Consider the following 20,910-nt stretch of genomic DNA (forward strand, 5'->3'; position numbering starts at 1 on the left):
TGTGGATGCATTGTAACCTTTAAATGACATACAGTATTGCTACATTTATACCTTGGGACGTCTCCTCAGCAGCACTTCTCTAGTGCCTCTCTTGTGATAGTGTAGCTCCTACCCTGCCATGCAAGCAGGCTGTAGCAGTCTCACTCCCTTCAACTTTCAAATTTAAGATTTCTATTGATCTGCTCTGTAAGTCAAAATTCTTCCTCATTGCTAATTGTAAAATGATAAAATAGGTTCCAGATTGTTTCTGGCTCAGTTTTTTCTTTGTCTTGTTTGCAGGGTTTTCCCCCCGCCCATGCAGAGCAGGGATGGACCAGGATGCAACAATGAATAGGAAAAATATGATACACTGTACACTAAAAAAAATACACTATACACTAAACCATATGAGGCAAAATACAGCAAGATTTCACAAAATACTGTTTATGAGTTATAGTACCCTCTACTGGCAAAAATATAAAAATCAGATTCTTGATTTATTATTTTCATCCTACTATTTTGCTGTGTCTCTTTTGTGCTTTCCTGTGTAGCTTCATTTAGAATAATCCCCCTCACAGAGAGGAAGTTGGTCCAGACCATCTTCAGACCATCATCTGGTGTTGCAGCTCTTCCCAGATCACACAGTCATCTTCACTGTGGACATCAGATTTGCTCTGTCAGTCAATAGAGTCGAGATTCTGGATTGTGTGATACAGGCTGGAGACACTGTGAAGAATGCTTTCATGTCTTCTACATAATTCCTCCAGAATGACTATTTTGGCAATGGATCCTTGATGATTTTGGCTGACTTCTGCTTTAATATAGGTCTGACTGAGAGGAGATCCCCCAACAAATCATCTCATCAGGTGCAATTCCACAAAAAGTGAACTGCACATGCATATACTGTATATGTTATATGTAAGTGATATTATGCTTGATGCTTCTTTCACCTGAGACAACTGGCCAAGGTGAGGTTAGCCTCACTTTTAATTCATGATCTACTCCATTCTATGTTGGCCTTGGGCGGACTCTGTGGACTCTGCTGTCCAAAATATGGCTGCACATCTTTCAACTGGTACTATTGAAGAGCATATTTCTACGGTTTTAGCTTCCTTTCATTGGCTTCCTGTTGATGACTGGATTTTTAAAATTCTTTCTTTTATTTTCAAACACCTTCATGGTCCTGCCCCTATTTATTTAGCTGATCTTCTCATCCTTGGACCTCCTCTCAGGCACTCAGGTCAGCAGATCAGTTTTTGTTGTTTGTCCTCGAATCTAGGAGGAAACTGAGTGGAAACTCCACTCAGTTTCTAAGCTGTTGTGCTAAAATTGTGGAATCAGCTCCTCCATCACATCAGGCATGTTGACTCACTGCCCATTATCAAAAGCCTCTTCAAAACTTTGGCTTTTTAACCCTGCATGAGAGGCTGCATTTCATTGTTTCTGAATTTTATTGTCCTTTATTGTTTATTTTTTGGAGCATTTTGATACACTTTATGTGGTGCAGTCATTTCTGAATAATTATAATTATAATGTACTGTATAACAGACAAGGAAAAGTGCCACCTGGTGGATGAGTAAAAAATAAAATAGGTTGTCTTTTCAACATTATTTGAGTGAAACACACAGTTTCTACATTAATCGGGAATACAATGAAAACACCTTATTATATAAATAATAGTCAACATAAGGAACTAAAATATGTGAATACAATATAAGTGCCAACACATTAAATCATATCGTGGACCATTTTATTGCAAGAATAAATCAATGTTTTTACCTTTAGGATTCAAGAGGAGCATTTTGTTACTTGAAGCTCTGCATTTCTCTGCAAATCAACCTTACAACATTGACATTATCAAGTTTGTGCTTTAAAAAGTCAAAAACTTGATCAGCTCGAGCAATGTGGCTGGTGTGACTGTGAATGTAGAATTCTTCCACATTATTATTTTTCCACACAGAAAATGGGTTCTACCAAACTAATAACTGTAGAATTTATAAATTGACAGAGATGCTGTCATAACACAAATCAAGCAAATCATATAAACTTTTGGGCAAAAGTGTAATGTGTATTCAATTCCAATTGTCACTAGAGTGGTTTGTGTAAATGGCATTAGGACTACAAGCACGAGGAAGCACATGAATAAATGTAAATTACACCTCTGGAAAGGAATTTCTAAAATCAAGAGTTTAAGAAAGAGAGCAGCTGGAATTGTGAATGCACAAAGGACCAAAAAGATTTTTGACAGTCCCCCGTGGGCACAAGAGGATAGAAAAGCTCCAGCAGCTGCCCCCATTGTGATCCCCACCTTTCCGAAAAATCCATGACGACCTACCGCTGGTGCATACTGGGCCGTCCATGCCCCTGCTGCAGGAATACATACTCCAACTGCCCCTGCTACCCCCATCAGAGCTCCTAGAGTGGGTCCTGGCCCCAGCACAGGTAGAGCCAATTCTATGACACCTAAGACTGCTCCACCAACACCTGCAGCAGTAGCAAATACTTTATCTGCTTCAGCCCTTTGACAAAATGCAAATAAAGACAGTCCTACAGTAACAGCCCACAATAGAGCAGGAAAAACTCCGATAAAAATGGCCTCCAAAACAATACTGCTATTGTTCAGCTGCAAAAAAACAATCCTATGACCCGTAATGTGAAAGACATCAGCTATGGCCAATATTAGTGGCACAGGTGCAGTTGTGATTTTTAAGAAATGTGAATTTTCCAACATTTTTAAGCCCGCTATAACAGGAATCAAAACAGCAGCAAGACCTGACCTCATGTTAAAGCAAAATGTTAAAAAATATAACAGCAATGTGGCAGCTGGGGTGAAAACAATACCACAAAGCACTACAAATAGATATGTATTTCGCCCATACATTAAGAGTGGAGACAGGCAATATCCCGCAAAACAAACGATATACCACAATGGTACATCAGTCCAGAGTGTAAGTGATAAGAATGTTTTTAAAGTAAAGCCCAGAAGATATCCAGTTGCTGTGACACCCATGAGACACACAGAACCAGCAACACTCAGAGTCTTTGTGACTGCTCCTTGACCTTCCTTTCTGATCACTAGTGAATATGTTGATAAGCCTAAATACAAACCAAAGGTTAATGACAAAGCTGAAGAAAAAACACCAAATATCCCCGCAAATAGAGATATTTGGAGGTCGTTAACCTCATTTTTTATAGCAAAATAATAACCGTCCACAATGTACTTCTCTAACTGTTCCATCAAAAGCTTGTCCTCAAGCAGAAGCTCCAGAGCCTGAATCATAACGACAGCTGTTGCTCCAAGCAGAAGACCTCCGGCAGCTCCAGACAACAGTCCAATGCAAAAGATGGCAATTACAGAAGCCACTCCTGGAATCACATGAAAAGCCATTACTTGTCTGGAGTACATTAAGTTGACTGTTCACTTTTTTTCCCAAACAAGGCAAGAAATAAATTTTACCAGAGTTAATGTCATGAAAGTAGGTTGACATGTCTGTAATGCACAGGACGACAGTAATGCTATATGATTTTATCAGTAATTTCATTCACTTATATAGCTTAATTAATCCACCTCTTAATGTACTCAAAAAGAATAATAAAGTCTGTGTAAAAAGTATAATTCATGTATAATGAAACCTCCAATTTTTAGGGTATTTCCTCCTTCAATAATGTGTGACGAGCAATGCAATTAGACAAATCCTTTGACTGGAATAAGAAATACCCTTCAAAATGGCATGTTTCATTTTACAATGTGATTTAAATTATGCTTTGTACATGGACCAATATTAACCATATACTCAAGTCTCTTCCTATTTTACCTGTTGATCCTATTGTTGACTTCTGCATCAGACATCTGAATAGAATATTCTGTTGATCTGGGAAGTACAAAAATAGAGCCATTTCAGCAATCATCATTTAATGAAAGGACAGTTTTAGCTTTATCAGTCTGATATTTACATTTACTTACAAAGCTAGTTTTTGTTGTTTTCACATGGCTGTGAAAACTAATTAACTAATTATTAAATCAAATTGTGGCGTACCCATTTGTGCCCCAATTAGGATATTTTTATTTGACCAACTCAGCTTTAATACATTTTAAAACTAAAACTTGTGGGCTTGTTGAGCCGCATTTTGTAATAACGGTGCATTTTGTAATAAACGTCCAAAATGTAATAACTTTTTCATTTTATTTTGTAATAAAGCCGCATTTTGTAATAAACTGCCCCAGCCCATTTTGTAATAAATTTTGCCGCATTATGTAATAAGTTATTACATTTTGAGAAGATTATCACAAAATGCACTTGCAACTTTTTTATTCTCTAGAAAATGTAATAACATGGTGCATTATGTAATAATAGCTATTATTGTTGTTTGTTAAACAATTAAATTATACAAGAGTGACTTTTGTTGTTTTTTATGCAATTTCCCTTAGAGCTATGTAGCCCAATAAATCTATGTATGACAGAATACTCCAAATATAACTTTAGTTGCCTATTTGAAGTTTGGAATTATATAGGCCAATAACTTGTGGCCAAATTCAAAACCCTGCTCTACATGGTCTGTCACCCAGCCAGGGAGGGGAGGGCGGGCTGTAATCTGATTGGCTGCTGCATCAGTTCTACAAAGATCACACGCTGCTTGCATGCTTAATTGAGACAGCCAACAGAGTTCAATATGATGCCAGGTATGAAAAAACTGTGCCACACATTATCTGTGTAATTGAATATATGGAAGTATAAAGACATTTTGCAGTTGATCTAAAATTATGTAGATGTTTTGCCCTTGATAAGAAATTATATGACTGAATTTAAACCTGCATTGTCCAAGTTATGCTCACTGCATTAAAAACAGTTTGTAAAGTAAAACTGAAATCTATGCCTCTAAGTACATATTAAAAGTTAATAACTTAAAGCAGGACACATTTGAAGGAAAACTGTGCATGTGCAAAAAAACTACACACACACACACAATAGTACACTGCTCAAAAAAATAAAGTGAACATTTAAACAACACATCCCAGATCACAATGAATGAGGCATTCTGGTTAATATTGTATATTATTTACATAGTGGAATGAGTTGGAAACAAAATACTATGTGCATGAGAAGGAAGGGCCCACTGCACCAGCATATGGTCTTACACTGGGTAGAACCCTTCATTTTTTTATTATTTTGAGTAGACTAGTGTACATTATAGGGTTTTTTATCAGAAGGAATGAAAAGTTATGAATCATCTATATTTTAAATGCCAATGAAACTTTGGGGTTGAACTTTTTTTTGTCATTGTAAGAACATAAACTGTACTTTGCAGATCTTAATTAATTTGGATAACAAATAACCTAATAGGTGTTTTGCTCTAAAATGGTTTAAGATGAATGCCAAACTTTACAGTTCCAAGCTGTTTCAAAGTTTGCCTCTCTGTTCACCCCTCTCATGTGTTATTCTGTGGGTAGATCTTCATTGTGAACAACAGCTTTGATAGTTGTGCTTCACCCTTCACTGTAAGTCTAATTACGTAGTTTAACTTACTAATTCACTTCTTCCTAATTTAGCCATATGGAGAATGTTGGATAAGAGAGCAATACCTTCAAAACCTTCCCTGTGTGAAGTCACTGAAAACCATTGGCTGAATGAGTGAAGCTGAATACCTAAGATTCCATGCATTGAATTAACACAGTCATAAACAGTAAGCATTGTAATAGCTATTAAAAGGCTAAAAATGTTATAACAGGTGTGAAAACAATAAATTTGTTAAAACCTTGTTTTTCAGTATTCCTACAAAAGCAGCGTCCTCTTTAATGATAGCATCCTTTATTGAGACAAATCTAGGGCTATAACATAAGATCAACATTCATAAAGCAATTTGAATTATGGTACTGTGATTCCGCAGGTGGTGGTGGGTTATCAAAATAATAAAAAAATAATTTAAAAAAATAATCAAAATACCTTCTTAAATATTAATTCAAGATAAAATATTTTAGTACTTGAAATGAAATTCCACAAATAAAATAAAAGTGCAAAAAAAGGCACAAAATGCAGTTTAATTTTGGGAGTTAAACATTTTCCCTCTTTTGTCACCCTTGTAGGTCTGCTAATTATAACCCTGACCTGCACCCTGCTGGGGCTCATTGTAGGCCATGGACAAAAGCAAGCAATGTATGAGGAAATGTACAATATCATAGTTCGCAAGTTGAGAGGAGAGTTTCATGTTCCAGTTTCTAAACACACAAGATTTCAACAAAATGCCTTGGTGCGTCTCTGGAGAAATCGAGGGGTCTATTCTCTCAGTGAGGATGGGCAGACACTGCTGTGTGCCGGCAAGCCAGTCATGCTACAGTCTAATGTTGATTTTGTTGTTAAAAAGGGTCTAGATGATACTAAGGGTTCTGGAGCAAGAAAATTGAGCAAATGTCCATGGAGTTAAGCATTCGCTATGACCCTGACCCAGACGGAAATTGTCAGTTTGCAGCCATGGCTGACCAGCTATCCACCCTTGGAATATTTAGATCACCAGAAAGCTTAAGAGATGAAATTGTCCAAGACCTCAGGAATTATCCATACAATGGAAATGGAACACTCTTGATCAACTTTGTCGATGGCAATGACTGGGATGGATACTTGGAAAGAATGGCCCAGAGTGGAACCTATGGTGACCACATTACGTTGCAAAGAGCATCTAAATTTTTCCAGGTCCAGTTTCTTGTAATTTCCTCTCTGGGAATCAATGCCTGAACTATTGTATCAGAGTCAAACGGCCCCTAGAACTTGTCCCTTAATGTGCACTCGTCTCTTCACATAAAATGTCCCAGGCGTCTTTTTTTTTACCCGGGAAAACTCTTCATCCGGCGCGCGACCTTTTCTAGGCAAATGTTCCTGGTGCAGAGCTGCAGGGAAATGAGGTGTTTTTGGTTTTACAGTCAATCAAACAGAGCCGCACGACTTAGCCTCTTTCTCGCGACCCGGGAAAAAAAAGGAAAACACAGAAACAATCACTTCAGTTAACGCGGCTCACGCTTTTCTAATGCAGTTGTTAATTAAGATATTAATCATTTGAGTGGCTCCAGGCAAAAAATGGGCTGCGTTTGAACGTTACAACACGTCGCTGCAGCACTTGTTTTGACGTGTGTGTTTGCGCTCACATTTTCCACATATCGAGTACCGCAACCATCCTACAATCATGTCTCATTCTACCGGTTCAAAATTTTATAGCAACGTTTTGAATCACGGTTACGGTGGCCAAGAGGTGCGAAGCACTTTTACGAAGCCGGAAACAAATTTACATTTTAGAAAACGCTTTTACAAACAAATATTTTTACGAACAAACATTTTTGCAAATGCTGAGACAAAATTACAAGTGACGGAACACTTTTCCAAGTAACTTTTTCAACTGGAAAGGAAATGTATCAACTGTCGAATAGAACTGGAAGTGATAAAAGCGTTCATTGTGACATTGTGAGGTCAAAGTAGATAAAAGGCTTTAATTCAAAGCCATTGAGCTTTGATCATAAATTGCTTCAAACAAAAATTTAAGCAAAAACCACTTACCATTATAGGTTAAGCTGAAAAACCACCATTACCCGAAGACAACTCATTTCTCTCCAGTTGCATAGATTTTTTGATTTAGAATCAGATCTGCCGCCTCATTCATCTCATTCTCAACCGAGCATCACCCTCAAAGATAGATAAGGTACGTACTGACATGCACACTCGTTAAAGGTAGAAAGGTAAGTGATTGGGAGTTGATGATTGGGATCTGGTTGAGCTCTGCTGGCAACTCTACCAAATTCTAAGTTAGGCTGGTTTAATGCAAGTCACAGTGAAGCGGGTGGGGGGTGGGGGCGAGGCTTGTGTTCCTTGTGCCGGCCCTTCTGAAACTGTAGCCTAACTTGGCCTTGCTCACGCCCTAATGATTGGCAGGGGTGTGAGCCTCTCACCTGCTATTCTTGGCTGGGGAGGGGGCGAGGCGGAACTTTCCTCTTTCTCAATGAGGCTGGAGCAGCGAATGGATCTGTCAATAACTTTGTTTAAGTTTGTGTGGTCATGGCAGTGGCTTTTTTTGTTTCTGATTCAGGCTTCAGAAGATGGGGTGCTGCTTTAGTGGGGAGAGTACTACTGGTGAGTGTAGTGAAAGCATCAGTCTGCCAGACTCCCCGCCTTACGGTGGACGGAGCAAGGACCCCGAGCCCAGCGTAACGCGTGGCGTCGGGCCCATCCTTGAATCGCATCCCTGTGTGGCGCTGCCCAGACTGAGCACAGGCGAGAACAACACTCCAGATGGGTCAAAGCCGTCCAAGCCGGTCCGGTCAACTCTCGTTGGGCCAGGTGACCAGAAGAGGCCGACGGTAGAGCCAAAATCGCAACATGACGATAAGGACGAGGAGGAGGTACGTGTTGAAATACCAACATTTCCTCCTGGACCAGACACTGGTTCAATACCAACACCTCCTCCTGAACCAGACACTGGTTCACTAATAACACTTACTCCTGGACCAGACACTGGTTCACTACCAACACTTCCTCCTGAACCAGACACTGGTTCACTACCAACACTTCCTCCTGGACCAGACACTGGTTCACTAACAACACCTCCTTCTGAACCAGACACTGGTTCACTACCAACACTTCCTCCTGGACCAGACACTGCTTCACTAACAACACCTCCTTCTGAACCAGACACCGGTTCACTACCAACACTTCCTCCTGAACCAGACACTGGTTCACTACCAACACTTCCTCCTGAACCAGACACTGGTTCACTAATAACACTTACTCCTGGACCAGACACTGGTTCACTACCAACACTTCCTCCTGAACCAGACACTGGTTCACTACCAACACTTCCTCCTGGACCAGACACTGGTTCACTAACAACACCTCCTTCTGAACCAGACACTGGTTCACTACCAACACTTCCTCCTGGACCAGACACTGCTTCACTAACAACACCTCCTTCTGAACCAGACACCGGTTCACTACCAACACTTCCTCCTGAACCAGACACTGGTTCACTACCAACACTTCCTCCTGAACCAGACACTGGTTCACTACCAACACTTCCTCCTGGACCAGACACTGGTTCACTACCAACACCTCCTCCTGAACCAGACACTGGTTCACTACCAACACTTACTCCTGGACCAGACACTGGTTCACTACCAACACCTCCTCCTGAACCAGACACTGGTTCACTACCAACACTTCCTCCTGGACCAGACACTGGTTCACTGGATACTGATGTCAGGACCTCGTCTCGAAATGTCAAAAATCTTATAAAATTGTACGGTCAAGAACATCGCCCTGGATCCACCAAGTCTAAATGGCAGGACAATGCAGCTCTCAAACGCCCGTGGCTCCCAGATAATTCACATGTATGTAAAATCCCGAATTTACGGAAAGAACTAATTTCGGCTCAAGACGCACCTGAAGACCTTGCTCCTGGACCAGACACTGGTTCACCGGATACTGATGTCAGGACCTCATTTCAAAATGTCAAAAATCTTATAAAATTGTACGGTCAAGAACATCGCCCTGGATCCACCAAGTCTGACTGGCAGGACAATGCAGCTCTCAAACGCCTGTTGCTTCCAGATAATTCATGTGGATGTAAAATCCCAAATTTATGGAAAGAACTCATTTCGGCTCAAGACGCACCTGAAGACCTTCCTCCTGGACCAGACACTGGTTCACCGGATACTGATGTCAGGACCTCGTTTCAAAATGTCAAAAATCTTATAAAATTGTACGGTCAAGAACATTGTCCTGCATCCACCAAGTCTGACTTGCAGGACAATGCAGCTCTCAAATGCCAAAACCTCATTTAGGCTCAAGACGCACCTGAAGACCTCAGTACCCCGAGAACTGGCCTTCAGCACGGTGGCACTCGATCTTCCCATCCATTACCTTACTTTAGAGTTCAGACATGGTTTTAGGGGGGTTAAAATTGAATTTAGGTTAGAAATGTGAGGATGTGTGTATATGTGTAACACAAATATTGCCATCTTTGTGAAATGATTAAAAATGTAAAATTTGCAGCCTGAGTCTGACTGAGGGGATCAAAGGTGAACATCCTTCTTTCTTTATCTAAAACCTCATTCAGCAGTCCATTTTCTGAAGGATGCCTCTAATAGGGGTAAAATGGCCACATGGTCTATTCAAACCGATTTTCAAATAAAGCCAATTTACCAGTGAGAGGAGTGTTGTCAATGTTTGGGACATATAAGTGTCTCAACATTTTAAAGACATTGCATCGATTCCATCCATCAATCTATCTAAGGGAAACATTAAGCCGAAGCCTTGGGTTGGACGTCGTTGGAAAGCACACAATTAGTGTACAAAGGTTGTACAAATTTGAATAGTGTACTGATAGTAATTGCTAAGTACTGGTACTAGGCTAATACAGTGATACTAATAATAGGCCTAGCTTTTACAAATACTTGAAAGTAAAATAAAATAAAATTAACAAACAAATAAACTATGCTTTAGAATTGTTATTATGTAATGCACCATAGTATTACATTTTCTAGAGAATAAAAAAGTTGCAAGTGCATTTTGTAGTAATCTTCTCAAAATGTAATAACTTATTACATAATGCAGCAAAATTTATTACAAAATGCGTTGGGGCAGTTTATTACAAAATGCAGCTTTATTACAAAATGAAATGAAAAAGTTATTACATTTTGGACGTTTATTACAAAATGCACCGATATTACAAAATGCGGCTCAACAGGGCTACATTTTTGTTCTGTTAGGTGGCAAAATTATTTGACCCATAACACAGCAATTTCCAATGGAAAAGGCTGAAAACATCAAATCAAAAAATTAAAATAATGTGATTTTGATATTACAGATGAATGCATTATACTATCCACTAAATTGTCTTCTTTTAAGTAGATCCATATTTTAAAATAAAAAAGATATTCAATTGTTTAGTCCCTCAAGTCCTGTCACCAATTCAACATAGATTTATTAAATATAAGAGATTAAGTCCCATCTCCTTCCATATAATTAAATCAGTGAGTTGTTTTTCTTGTTCTCTTGTTGCCAGCCTGAACAAGTCAGCTGATTTTACTTGATTTAATCAAGTAAATTAATTTATTTAAATTAATTAATTCGTTTTTCAAGGTTTCAGGTGTTTGAATCCAAATACAGGTGAAGTCTGCAGCAAATATATATTTTAAAGTAGGAATTAATGCATGAGAGCAAAGCCTGAGGCTTAGCAGTTCACTGAGCTTACCTCGGTCAGGTTGTGCCATTGTTGAGGAAGTTGTTCACAGACGACAACAAAAGCTGTCAGTCACTTTTCTTCTAAGATTGCCTTTTTTACAGCCTTTCAAATCATGTGCTATCATTTCGTTTTGCTCAAATACAACAACGACTGTTGAATAACTCTTTAGAAGCATAACAAAAGTTTAAGCCTTTGGAGCTGCTTTGTCCAAGCCCTTACGCTCAACTGGAACTTCAACATTCTTTGACATGCTTCAAGTGGCTGTGCGTCTTGTTTGTTGTTAGCAGCAGTTGTTATATATTCAGACTGAGACAACAATGCTACATGTGACCTTCAAGACTAAATTAACACTGTAGGTCAGAGTTTGTCAAAGTGCAAGACCTGAAAATGCCATCAACATCCTCATTGAGGCAATTAGTGTCACACTCTGCTCCAGCCCATGGACTCAGTACTTTTCCACTGCCCTGCTCACACCACACCCTCTGATCACCACACCCACTCTCAGTCACTGATCACACACCTGCCCTGACTCATCAATCAGCTCACCTACCAGTATATATTCTCCAGCCTCACACTCACTCGCTACTAGATTGTTCTCTGCAATGCATGACCTTCCAGCGTTTACCTGCCTGTCTTCCCGGTATCGACCCTGCCTGTGTACGACCTGCCTGTTCTGCCTGACCCCCGGTAAATTAACTCTGTCTTCTGTTTTGACTACGAGCTCAGCCAGTCTCCCTCTGGATTGTTTGCCTGATTCTGCCTGCCTCGACCAAGTCCACTGCCCCGCCCTCGAACTGTGTTTTGTGTGCCAGATTGCAGTTAATAAACCTGTTAACTGATCATTAGTTCATTGCCTGTTTTGTACTGCACTTGGGTCCATACCATACCCGTCACAATTAGGAGATTTTGATACGCAAGCTAGGCTTGACAAAAGATTTCTGGAATTTTTCAGCAGGTTGATCCCTTCAAAAAGCATATATGTTTGGGTGCAGAGTAATAAAAATAAGATGGAAAAAATATATGACAATCTTCAAATATTGAATAAATCATTCAAAAACAACGATATATAACAATTAGGCCTTGCTCAGAACCAATTTAAGCAAATTAGGGAACTAGTTGTGTGATGGAGAGGTACAGTATGGAGGAAGCTCTAAGGGTGGAAGAGATCAGGCACATATGAAGGGGTGAATGTATACAACAGGAGTTTGAACTCTACTTCGACTTCAACTGGATGCCAGTGAAGCTGCTGCCGGACAGAGTTGATGTGGTAATGAGGAGGTTCTAATGACAGCAAATTTGGCACACAACAGACACCTTGCTTTTGGTTCTGTCATTACAGTCCACATGGTACAGATTGCTTTAACACCTGCAATTCACTTTGATTTTCTCTAGCATTAAATCCAAAAATGCATGTCTTCATAATCCATCAATAGGCTATATTCTTGTCCAATTGCATTTACTAAGCGTAATAAAGACATCTTGAATTTCTTCAATTATCACTGTGGAAAATAAATATCTAAAGAACTAAAACAATTAAGGGAAAGCAAAAGGACAAGTCCTGGCAACATCTTTCAATATGGGAAGGATGGAACTTAGAGAACATCATTTATACAAAATGTAAGTTGAGAGACAGCAAGCAGAACAGGTAGTATAAATGGGGTAAAGGAGGATAAGAGATGGGAAGCCAAATGTACAGTAATGCCTGCAGCAGTGTTTAGTGTATAGAACATAACCCACCAGAGGTGGAAGAAAACATTCTGGTGAAACAGTGACACACTTGTGTTGACATTGATAACCTGCAGAAGAGCCATCGTGTGCAACTGAGTGTAATGATTTCAACCAGGCAAGGTGGTGAAATGTGCTCAGTGTTGTGTCCTGTGGTGTTTACAGACAACAGCATTCCTCAGCACTGGAGATTTTACTGTGCACACTATTCGCTTTGCTATAGTGCTTCTTCACATGTCTTTTCAAATAGATTCCAAAAAAACCAACAGTTGCCAATGAGGTAAAAGTTTTATTCTTAAATCAAGTGATCTCAGGAAAATCATAGTGAAACCAAAAAAAAGAACCATTTCATTTGACACATTTTCATCTTTACAAATAAACAAAGATTTTTACATCACATTCCTTCAGTAGCAGGTGGAATTTTCTAACACATTTTTAAAATAAAATGTTATCTTAAACTTAAGACCTCATTTGAGTGTATTAAGCCAAGTAAATTTTAATATGCTTTCATAAACTTACAAATTTGTCCTGACTGTCCTTTACTTGTGTTATTGGGTAAACACAATTGTATGTAGCATATTTTTACTATTAACAGAAACCCTTATAACACAAAAGTGCTTTGGAAACGAGTGCCCTGTACTACACGTGAATATATTTGAGTCATTCTGATTAAAGGCTGCCCACTTCCTTGTTTTCAGTGTATGCTAGACCTGTATTACCTGTTGTTTTCCAGGTTTTGGAGTAGACTCAGAGGCTGGGAAGATCTTAGAGAGAAATGAGTAAGACAACTGAAGAGAAAGAAAAAGACTGCCTCAACTTAGCTGCATCAACAGTTTACATCATGCCTTTCACCAAACCAGTGGAGCACCTTGTCAATGAGCTGAGCTGCCCCATCTGCTTTCAGCTTTTTTGCGATCCGGTGGTCCTCCCGTGTGGACACAACTACTGCCGTACTTGCATTTGGACGACTGCCTCCCCTGCCAGCAAATCTGGACAAACACCTCCATGTTGCCCAGAATGCCGTGGGAAGTTCCAGGACGTGGAGTCCCTGCAGAAAAACTTCAAACTGTGCAATATCGTGGAGGGTTTCCGAGCCAGCGCTTCACATTTGGAGAGGCACTTTCACACTGAATCTGAGAAAATGGAGGTTTTCTGCGACCACTGCATAGATGAACCATCAGTGGCAGTGAAGAGCTGCTTGAAGTGTGAGGTGTTACTGTGCTCCAGGCACTTGCAAAAGCACCAGGAGAAGGAAAGCTTCAGGTCACACTTATTGGTGGATCCCTTAAGTGAGCTGGGAATGAAAAGTTGCACCTGTCATCATCGTCCTCTGGAGTATTTTTGCTCCAGCGACATGAACCTATTGTGTGCGACCTGCTTCATAGAAGGTCATCACCAGAACCATGACATTCTTACCTTCACTGCTGCCGAGGAGGAGATGAGGCGAGCTCTACAAAGCCGCTGCGAGGTAGTTATTGTTTTTTGGAGCATTGCTTTTTTTTTTTAGCTAAAAAGAAAATTTGATGATGTATTTCCAGGTAAAAATAATATGACATTTCTGTAGGGATAGGTCAGATTGTTATACAGCGATGACTGTAAAACTGAAAGAATTGTAAACCAGTAGAGAAGAATAGAGGACATCATTCCATGGTTAAATAAGGCACCTGGCTATCTGATGCCATCATGATGGTACTGGGAAAATTCTAAGAATGTGGACAGTCTGATCACCTCATGTGATCAGAAAACAGAGTCTGATCACCTCATGTGATCAGAATGTTCCTTTGAGCAACTAGCTCGAGGGCCTTGTGTACAATCTTCCACTTCAGTTCCTTTATTGCAATGTCAAACAGATGAAATGTCTTTTTGTAGGTTGTTTCCTCCAGGCTGCAGATGATTGAGAGTCTTTTCCAGAAAATGGCTTTGGATCAAGGAGTCTCTGAAGCAACAAGCGATAAAATGGCTAACAAGGCCATAACTCTGATGGACAGTGTAGCTGCACTAGTGGAGAGGTAATGCCTTGCAGTTGTGAAAAGTATGCAGCAACCAGACGTCATGAGCTTTCACAATTTTGTCATATTTTTAATTTTAGCCATTTAAAAAAATCCACTTTAAACAATGTAGAGATTGATTTGTAAACCTTATGAGAGGAAGACTTTTGCTGCATGACTTTTTGCAACAAATATAAACCACAAATGCAGTATTACTTTACACTTGACACTCACCCAAGATAAAAAAATAAATAAAAAAAATCACCTAATGGATGATGATGATAACGTATTATCTATTTGGTCCAGTTTGCCTACATTTTTAAACCTATCAGAAAATTCCTCAAAATGATTGAACTCATGACAGAATCATAAATAGAGTCTTGGGTCAAGGGTTTTAATGTGACCTATACATATGACGGAAGTCAGAAATGACTAATGTCATCCTTATTATGGTTATAAATGTTTGTAGTGTTAATAATCAAATCACATCATACATTGATAGGAGTAATTATGAAAACTAGACCTCGTTCTTTTAATATGATATTCAGGTACAGGGAGCGTCTGCATGACCTGCTAGAGGAGGAGGGGAGCCAGTACAGAAAAAGCTGGCAGCTTGGTCTGAGTTCACTTGAACAGCAGCAGCATCATTTAATGGATGCCCAAAACACTGCCAAACAAGTGCTCATGGAGACTGACACGTGCATATTCATACAAAGGTACAAGAAAAATGTGTTTCTTGCCATTGCCATCCGTATAATTAGCAAAATAGGAATACTAGTGCAGGCAAATTCAATATTTCAACTGATATGTGAACTGGATTATGAAGTACGCTATCCAAAAAAGTTGAATCATTGAAATTAATCTATACAAACAACTGTATTGCTTCTCTGCTGCCATGGAATAATTTAAACCTCTGAGAAGAAGCAAGCACTAACAGTCTGTTCTGATTTCTTTATTATTACTGTCCTTTATCCTTTAGCTTTTTTTAATCAAAGTCACATAACTGTTTTGCTTTAATATACCGTTTACTTGCACACACACACACACACACACACACTCACACACACACAGATGCACACACACACATAGACAATGCATTTATCATCATCGGTAAAGACATTTTTTGCCTCTGCAGGTTTCTACTAATTGATGAAAAGATGAGAGAAGTTATAACGAGCAATAGTTCATCCCAGATTCCTCCAAAGAACCCTTTCAACGGCAAACATCTTCAAGCAAGTCTCAAAACCCAAGACTTTCGTTTGGAAATGACCCACCTCCTGGATTCTCTCCATATCCTCCTCAATCCAATGGAACTCACCTTCAACCTCTGCACTGCCCACCCCTCTCTGCTGGTCTCGAATGATCTGCACACAGTTAAGTACACCCCCACCAAGCAACTCTATCCAGAGCACCCAGAGCGTTTTACAAGTGCACCCCAGATTCTATGCACTAAGGGATTCTCTGGTGGTGAGCATATTTGGGTGGTGGAAGTAGGGGCGAACGCCATGTGGTCACTGGGAATTTGCTACAAAAGCATCCCTCGTTGTGGTGACCATAGTCGCCTGGGACACAACTCTGTGTCCTGGCGTCTTCAGTGGAAAAACAGCAAGTTGACAGTGTGCCAGTCTTCATGTAATGTAGCTTTGGTGGAGGTGAAAAATCATCCTCAGAGGGTTGAGATAGCACTTGACTATGAGGGGGGCGTATTAACGTTTCACAGCACCAAAGGTCACAGAGAGCATCTTTACACCTTCAGGACTGTATTTAGAGAACCGGTATACCCAGCTTTCAGCATCCATTCAAACACACCTGATTCCTGGATCTCATTGCAAAGTGAGCTATGAATACAGCAGTGAATTAATTTGTGCAATCAGATTTATATCATTATATTTGTACCGGTAATCATATATTTCTGTTTAATTGCCCTATGGTCATTATAAATTAACGTGCATACACATTCATATTTATATGAGGACATTTTGCGGGAAAGCTAAATCAGTTTGGTATTCCAGATGTTCAAACCTGTTTCGACAGACCACAGCTTATGTGAATCAAAGGACTATGCTTCATTTGACAAATGAACTGGCTTATCAAGATTCAAGTTTACTTTTGTAAAACATTAAAATGTTAGCCATAGCAAACAAAGCACAATGCAATGGTAGAGACTCTACCCTTGTCTTCATTTACTGCAGTAGCTGAAATAACCAAACTTGGCAGTTTATAAATTTATTTATGCAATTAGCATTTAAACCCTTATTTGGTCTAGGAGACTACTGTCATTTAAATGGAGGCTTGTGGTTAATCAAGCGTGGGGACTCTGATAGTTCTACATTTATGATTATCCATGTTCAGCATGACTAGAAATGTGAGACACAGATGTTGGAGGATCAATACAGCATGATGAGGTCTTACAAGACCTGCTGCTGCCTTGTATAGAGTTAAGTTTTGAAAATTTACATAGTATATAGTTAAAATATTGTGAGACCCTTAGAGCAACATATCCAAAAAAATAAATGAATAAAAAAAAAAAACAGAAACATTTTTCTCAAGTATAGTTTAAAACCATGTGAAAGATCAACATTTTAATCAAAATCAAAATCACATTTTTGATTTTGGTAGTGGATGCAGATTGAAATCATAATCTTTTTTTTATTTCTTTGTGTTCTTGTATGCATATTTTCCCTATATACAGTGTATTGATAAAGAATAACTGTGTTGATTCATATACTCGGTGATGCATTTATTTTTCAAACCTTTCTCTTAGATCAATGGTTATTTTTTTTTTATAATTTTCTCGATATTATGACAAAAACATTTAAATGAATTTAAACCTTTTCACTTCTAATGAGCTATTGGTAATGATTTGAGAAATCATGTTACTTGATTGATAATTAGACTTGTGCTAGATGGTTTGATGAGCTGATTTTGAAAATAAAAAATCCACTGGGTTGCCAGTTTGGGCGAATAAAACAACCTTGTCTTTACTTTTTGCACCAAAGAAACACATATTACGAAGATTAGGATATAAAAAACCTGAAGAAAACATGGTTAGCTCCCCAAAAATTATAAACATTCTTCATTTTGTTGGGTACGTTAATACAAAAATATTTTTCTATCCTTTCGACAGCAGAAAACGGTGGATGTTGAGATACGTGTCTGGCAACCCGCTTTCAATCTGTCATTGGGCAGGACGGAGAGGAGAGGACAGCACAGGACAGGACAGGACGATAGTGCGGTCATTTCAGGAACATTGTCAAAGATTGTAATAACAGAAGCTGACAAAAGCAGACATGGGGTCAGCAGAGAGCACAACCAGGAAAGTATCTTTCGGTGTTGACGACGAGGACAGGGTCAGAATTCTTCGTGGAATCAAGGTAATGCTACAGCTAGCACTTGAAACATCCAGTACAGTATATCAGATAGTTGCTCCCATGCGCTAATTAGCCGCTAGCGTTTTTATGTGCAGAAATTCATTTTCTGCTGGCTTTGCTCCGAGTTGAACTGCGCAGCATGCAGATTGCAGACTGTTTATATGAGTTTATTTATATTCAAACGAACATCTGAGGCAGGTTTCCGTTATTTCTAAGCCAAACAATGTCAGATGTTAGATGTGTTTCATTAGAAAATGGCACGTTTGGCATGGAGCACATCTAATTAAACTTAAGTGTTGCACCTACTTGTGAAATTCAGCTTACATGGTATTTAGCATACTTGGGAAAATAGTTTCCTTTCTGTTAGGTGGCCATTGCATCATATGCAATATGCATCTGTTGCTTGTTATTCATATTTGTAACATAGAGGCAATTGCTACTACTGCTACTACTGTGTCAGATGCATTGACTGATCAACTAAATATTGACAAACATTGTGTATTACATAGTCTTTAAATAATAATAACAACAACACCACCAACAATAATAATAACAATAATGATACTATAACAAAGTCATTTTACAACAATGTAGTTGCTGATATAAACCATAAAGTCTGAGAAATAAGCTGTTTTGGTTAAGTTTTCTATTTCTTTTTTTTTAACAACTTCAAATACAACCATCAATACAGATTAACTTGTTATGGTTATCTTTACAAATGTAATCGTATCAAAGCGAACGGACTTGCCTCAACATTCAAATAATGTGAGTAAGAGAAACAGTGAGTCATTGACTTCTGCTGCCTGCTGTGGTTTTTCGCTGTAGTTACTATAAATGTTTCCATGGACCAGGACAAGCACGGAAATGTGGAGGGGGGAACTACATGGGAAATGCTTTTCTTCAACTTTCCTCATTTATTATTTATAACTTTTAGCTATCAGAAGATGTTCTCCAGAGGATGAGAGGAGTAGCAAACATTGCTCCAGAACACAAGTCTGCAACATCAGCTTCTGAGAAAGCCACAGGTAACACCAGTGATATTTACAGTATATCAACAACAATCACAATAACGAGCATTTACCACATCTGTTCTGGGGTAGTGGTAGCTGATTCCATAGGGGACTGGGCCGAGAAGCGGAGGGTTCTTAGCTGAAGCCACGGTGTAGACAAAACCTCGGAGGTTCTCTAGTAGCAGGGCGAGGTTCCAGTACCCCTTCTGAGCACTGCTGAGGTGCCCTTGAGCAAGGTGCTCACATAGGGCCCTGCGATGAGCTGACGTTACATTCATGGGTGTACCAGGTTTTTGCACATATGCAGCTGCGACAAGATCCAGCAAATTAGAATGAACCCTTTAAAGCCGTTTGTATCATATTTGATACGCGAGATTCACCACTGCACCACTTTTATCAGTATTCATTACTTTGTTAGATCTCAGATTTGAGATGATATGAGTAAGAATCAAAAGGTAATTTTTTAGATCGCTTTATACTGTACTGGATTTATATTTAAATTGTTGTTCTTGTTTAGGAGCACAACAGTCTCAGCAGAATCAACAGAATCATCATTGGAACCAATCCAACAATACCAAACCAACCTCGAATTCAAATGATGAACAGAAACCGTAGGTCAACGAGTTCTGACATTTTAATAGATATTATTGCTTACACTGATACATTAAGAAAAAAAAATACAAGATTGTTGATTTTTAAAATTAAATGCATATACTTTAAAAAACAACAACAAACAAGTACAATAACTCACAATAAGAATGCATTTTTAGTAATTTGAATCTATTTTTTGTGATACTTTCAGGCGACATATCTAATTTATTAAACATTTCATAAAAGTGCTCTGCAAAAACTAGTTAAGTAGAGTGTATTTGATATTTTCTGGATCAGTTGGACTACACTAGTTATTGTTGCTATATGCAGGAGCGCTTTGATTTGTTACATCATCTCTGACCACTTTAAAGGAAGTATTATGCCCCCTTGTGGAAGTATATTTTTCAGCATGGTAAATGTATTGTAGACGAATAAGAATATAGGGGATTTTTGAAAATGCAAAGTCATTCTTCAGTAGAGTACCTCTTTCTGTATGTGGGCTAATTTTTGATGTGTGTGTGTCACAGACATGAATGGCAGCAGAAAATTTTGAAGGAGGAATTGGCGAGAATGGCGCAGAAAGAGAGAGAAGCAGCAAGAGAAGACATGACCAAGGTTCTGACCCGAGAACGGTTGCACACACGCCAGGAGGCAGAGAAGGCCAAAAAGCTGGTATGATAGATTCTCTAATGCTGTCTTCTCTCCTACATTTTCTTAAGTCTTTAGTAATGCATCCACATTTTTCAATCATTTTAACTATTTAACTTTGTGCCAAGATTGTTTTGAGTTTTTAGCTCTAATCTTTAACTGAATGCTATTTCCAGTTAGCTATATAGAGACAGGCAGTTTTTAAGTGTTTATTTGTGTTGAGGTTGTGGCATTTATTGATTTATTTTTTCATTCGGCATTCAGAGGCGCTTGCTCTTAACAAATATACATTAGCATCAGAGCAACAGTCCACATGGGAATTGTTGTTCCACCCTTTCACCCTAACTGGAAACAACAATTCCCACGTGGACTGTTTTT

At 39.0% G+C, this 20,910-nt stretch overlaps 3 protein-coding genes across 12 annotated transcripts in view; 2 read left to right on the forward strand and 1 right to left on the reverse strand.

The window, feature by feature from the left end:
- Positions 1 to 1,423: 1,423 nt before the first annotated feature.
- Positions 1,424 to 11,625, reverse strand: LOC105419960 (uncharacterized). 6 transcript variants are annotated; one of them, XM_029834532.1, is made up of 3 exons: positions 11,209 to 11,625; positions 3,795 to 3,843; positions 1,424 to 3,345 (listed from the first exon to the last, which is right to left on the reverse strand). In XM_029834532.1, exons 2-3 carry the CDS (start codon positions 3,820 to 3,822, stop codon positions 1,958 to 1,960), a joined length of 1,416 nt encoding a protein of 471 aa, XP_029690392.1. In that variant the 5' UTR covers positions 3,823 to 3,843; positions 11,209 to 11,625; the 3' UTR covers positions 1,424 to 1,957. The 6 variants fall into 6 exon arrangements, with proteins under 6 accessions (XP_029690392.1, XP_029690390.1, XP_029690393.1 ...); XM_029834530.1 differs by having other exon boundaries at positions 3,795 to 3,851; XM_029834533.1 differs by lacking the exon at positions 11,209 to 11,625 and adding an exon at positions 7,910 to 8,098 and having other exon boundaries at positions 3,795 to 3,851.
- A 1,970-nt stretch (positions 11,626 to 13,595) lies between these two features.
- LOC105419963 (E3 ubiquitin/ISG15 ligase TRIM25-like) lies at positions 13,596 to 17,882 on the forward strand. Its single transcript, XM_011621771.2, has 4 exons — positions 13,596 to 14,392; positions 14,794 to 14,933; positions 15,461 to 15,628; positions 16,048 to 17,882. The coding sequence occupies exons 1-4, from the start codon at positions 13,700 to 13,702 to the stop codon at positions 16,754 to 16,756; spliced, it is 1,710 nt and encodes a 569-aa protein (XP_011620073.2). The 5' UTR covers positions 13,596 to 13,699; the 3' UTR covers positions 16,757 to 17,882.
- A 184-nt stretch (positions 17,883 to 18,066) lies between these two features.
- chchd6a (coiled-coil-helix-coiled-coil-helix domain containing 6a) overlaps positions 18,067 to 20,910 on the forward strand; it is a 41,280-nt gene continuing 38,436 nt past the window's right edge. For 3 of the 5 annotated variants that reach the window (XM_029833763.1, XM_029833762.1, XM_029833761.1), the window contains exons 1-4: positions 18,067 to 18,286; positions 19,218 to 19,308; positions 19,811 to 19,904; positions 20,412 to 20,556. In XM_029833763.1, coding sequence (XP_029689623.1) covers positions 18,203 to 18,286; positions 19,218 to 19,308; positions 19,811 to 19,904; positions 20,412 to 20,556 — 414 coding nt within the window. In that variant the 5' untranslated portion in view covers positions 18,067 to 18,202. The remainder of the gene's footprint in view (positions 18,287 to 19,217; positions 19,309 to 19,810; positions 19,905 to 20,411; positions 20,557 to 20,910) is intronic. The other 2 variants (XM_029833760.1, XM_011621778.2) reach the window with 2 other exon arrangements.

This window comes from Takifugu rubripes, chromosome 3 (assembly GCF_901000725.2).
Source record: "Takifugu rubripes chromosome 3, fTakRub1.2, whole genome shotgun sequence".
Taxonomy (NCBI): Eukaryota; Metazoa; Chordata; class Actinopteri; order Tetraodontiformes; family Tetraodontidae; genus Takifugu; species Takifugu rubripes.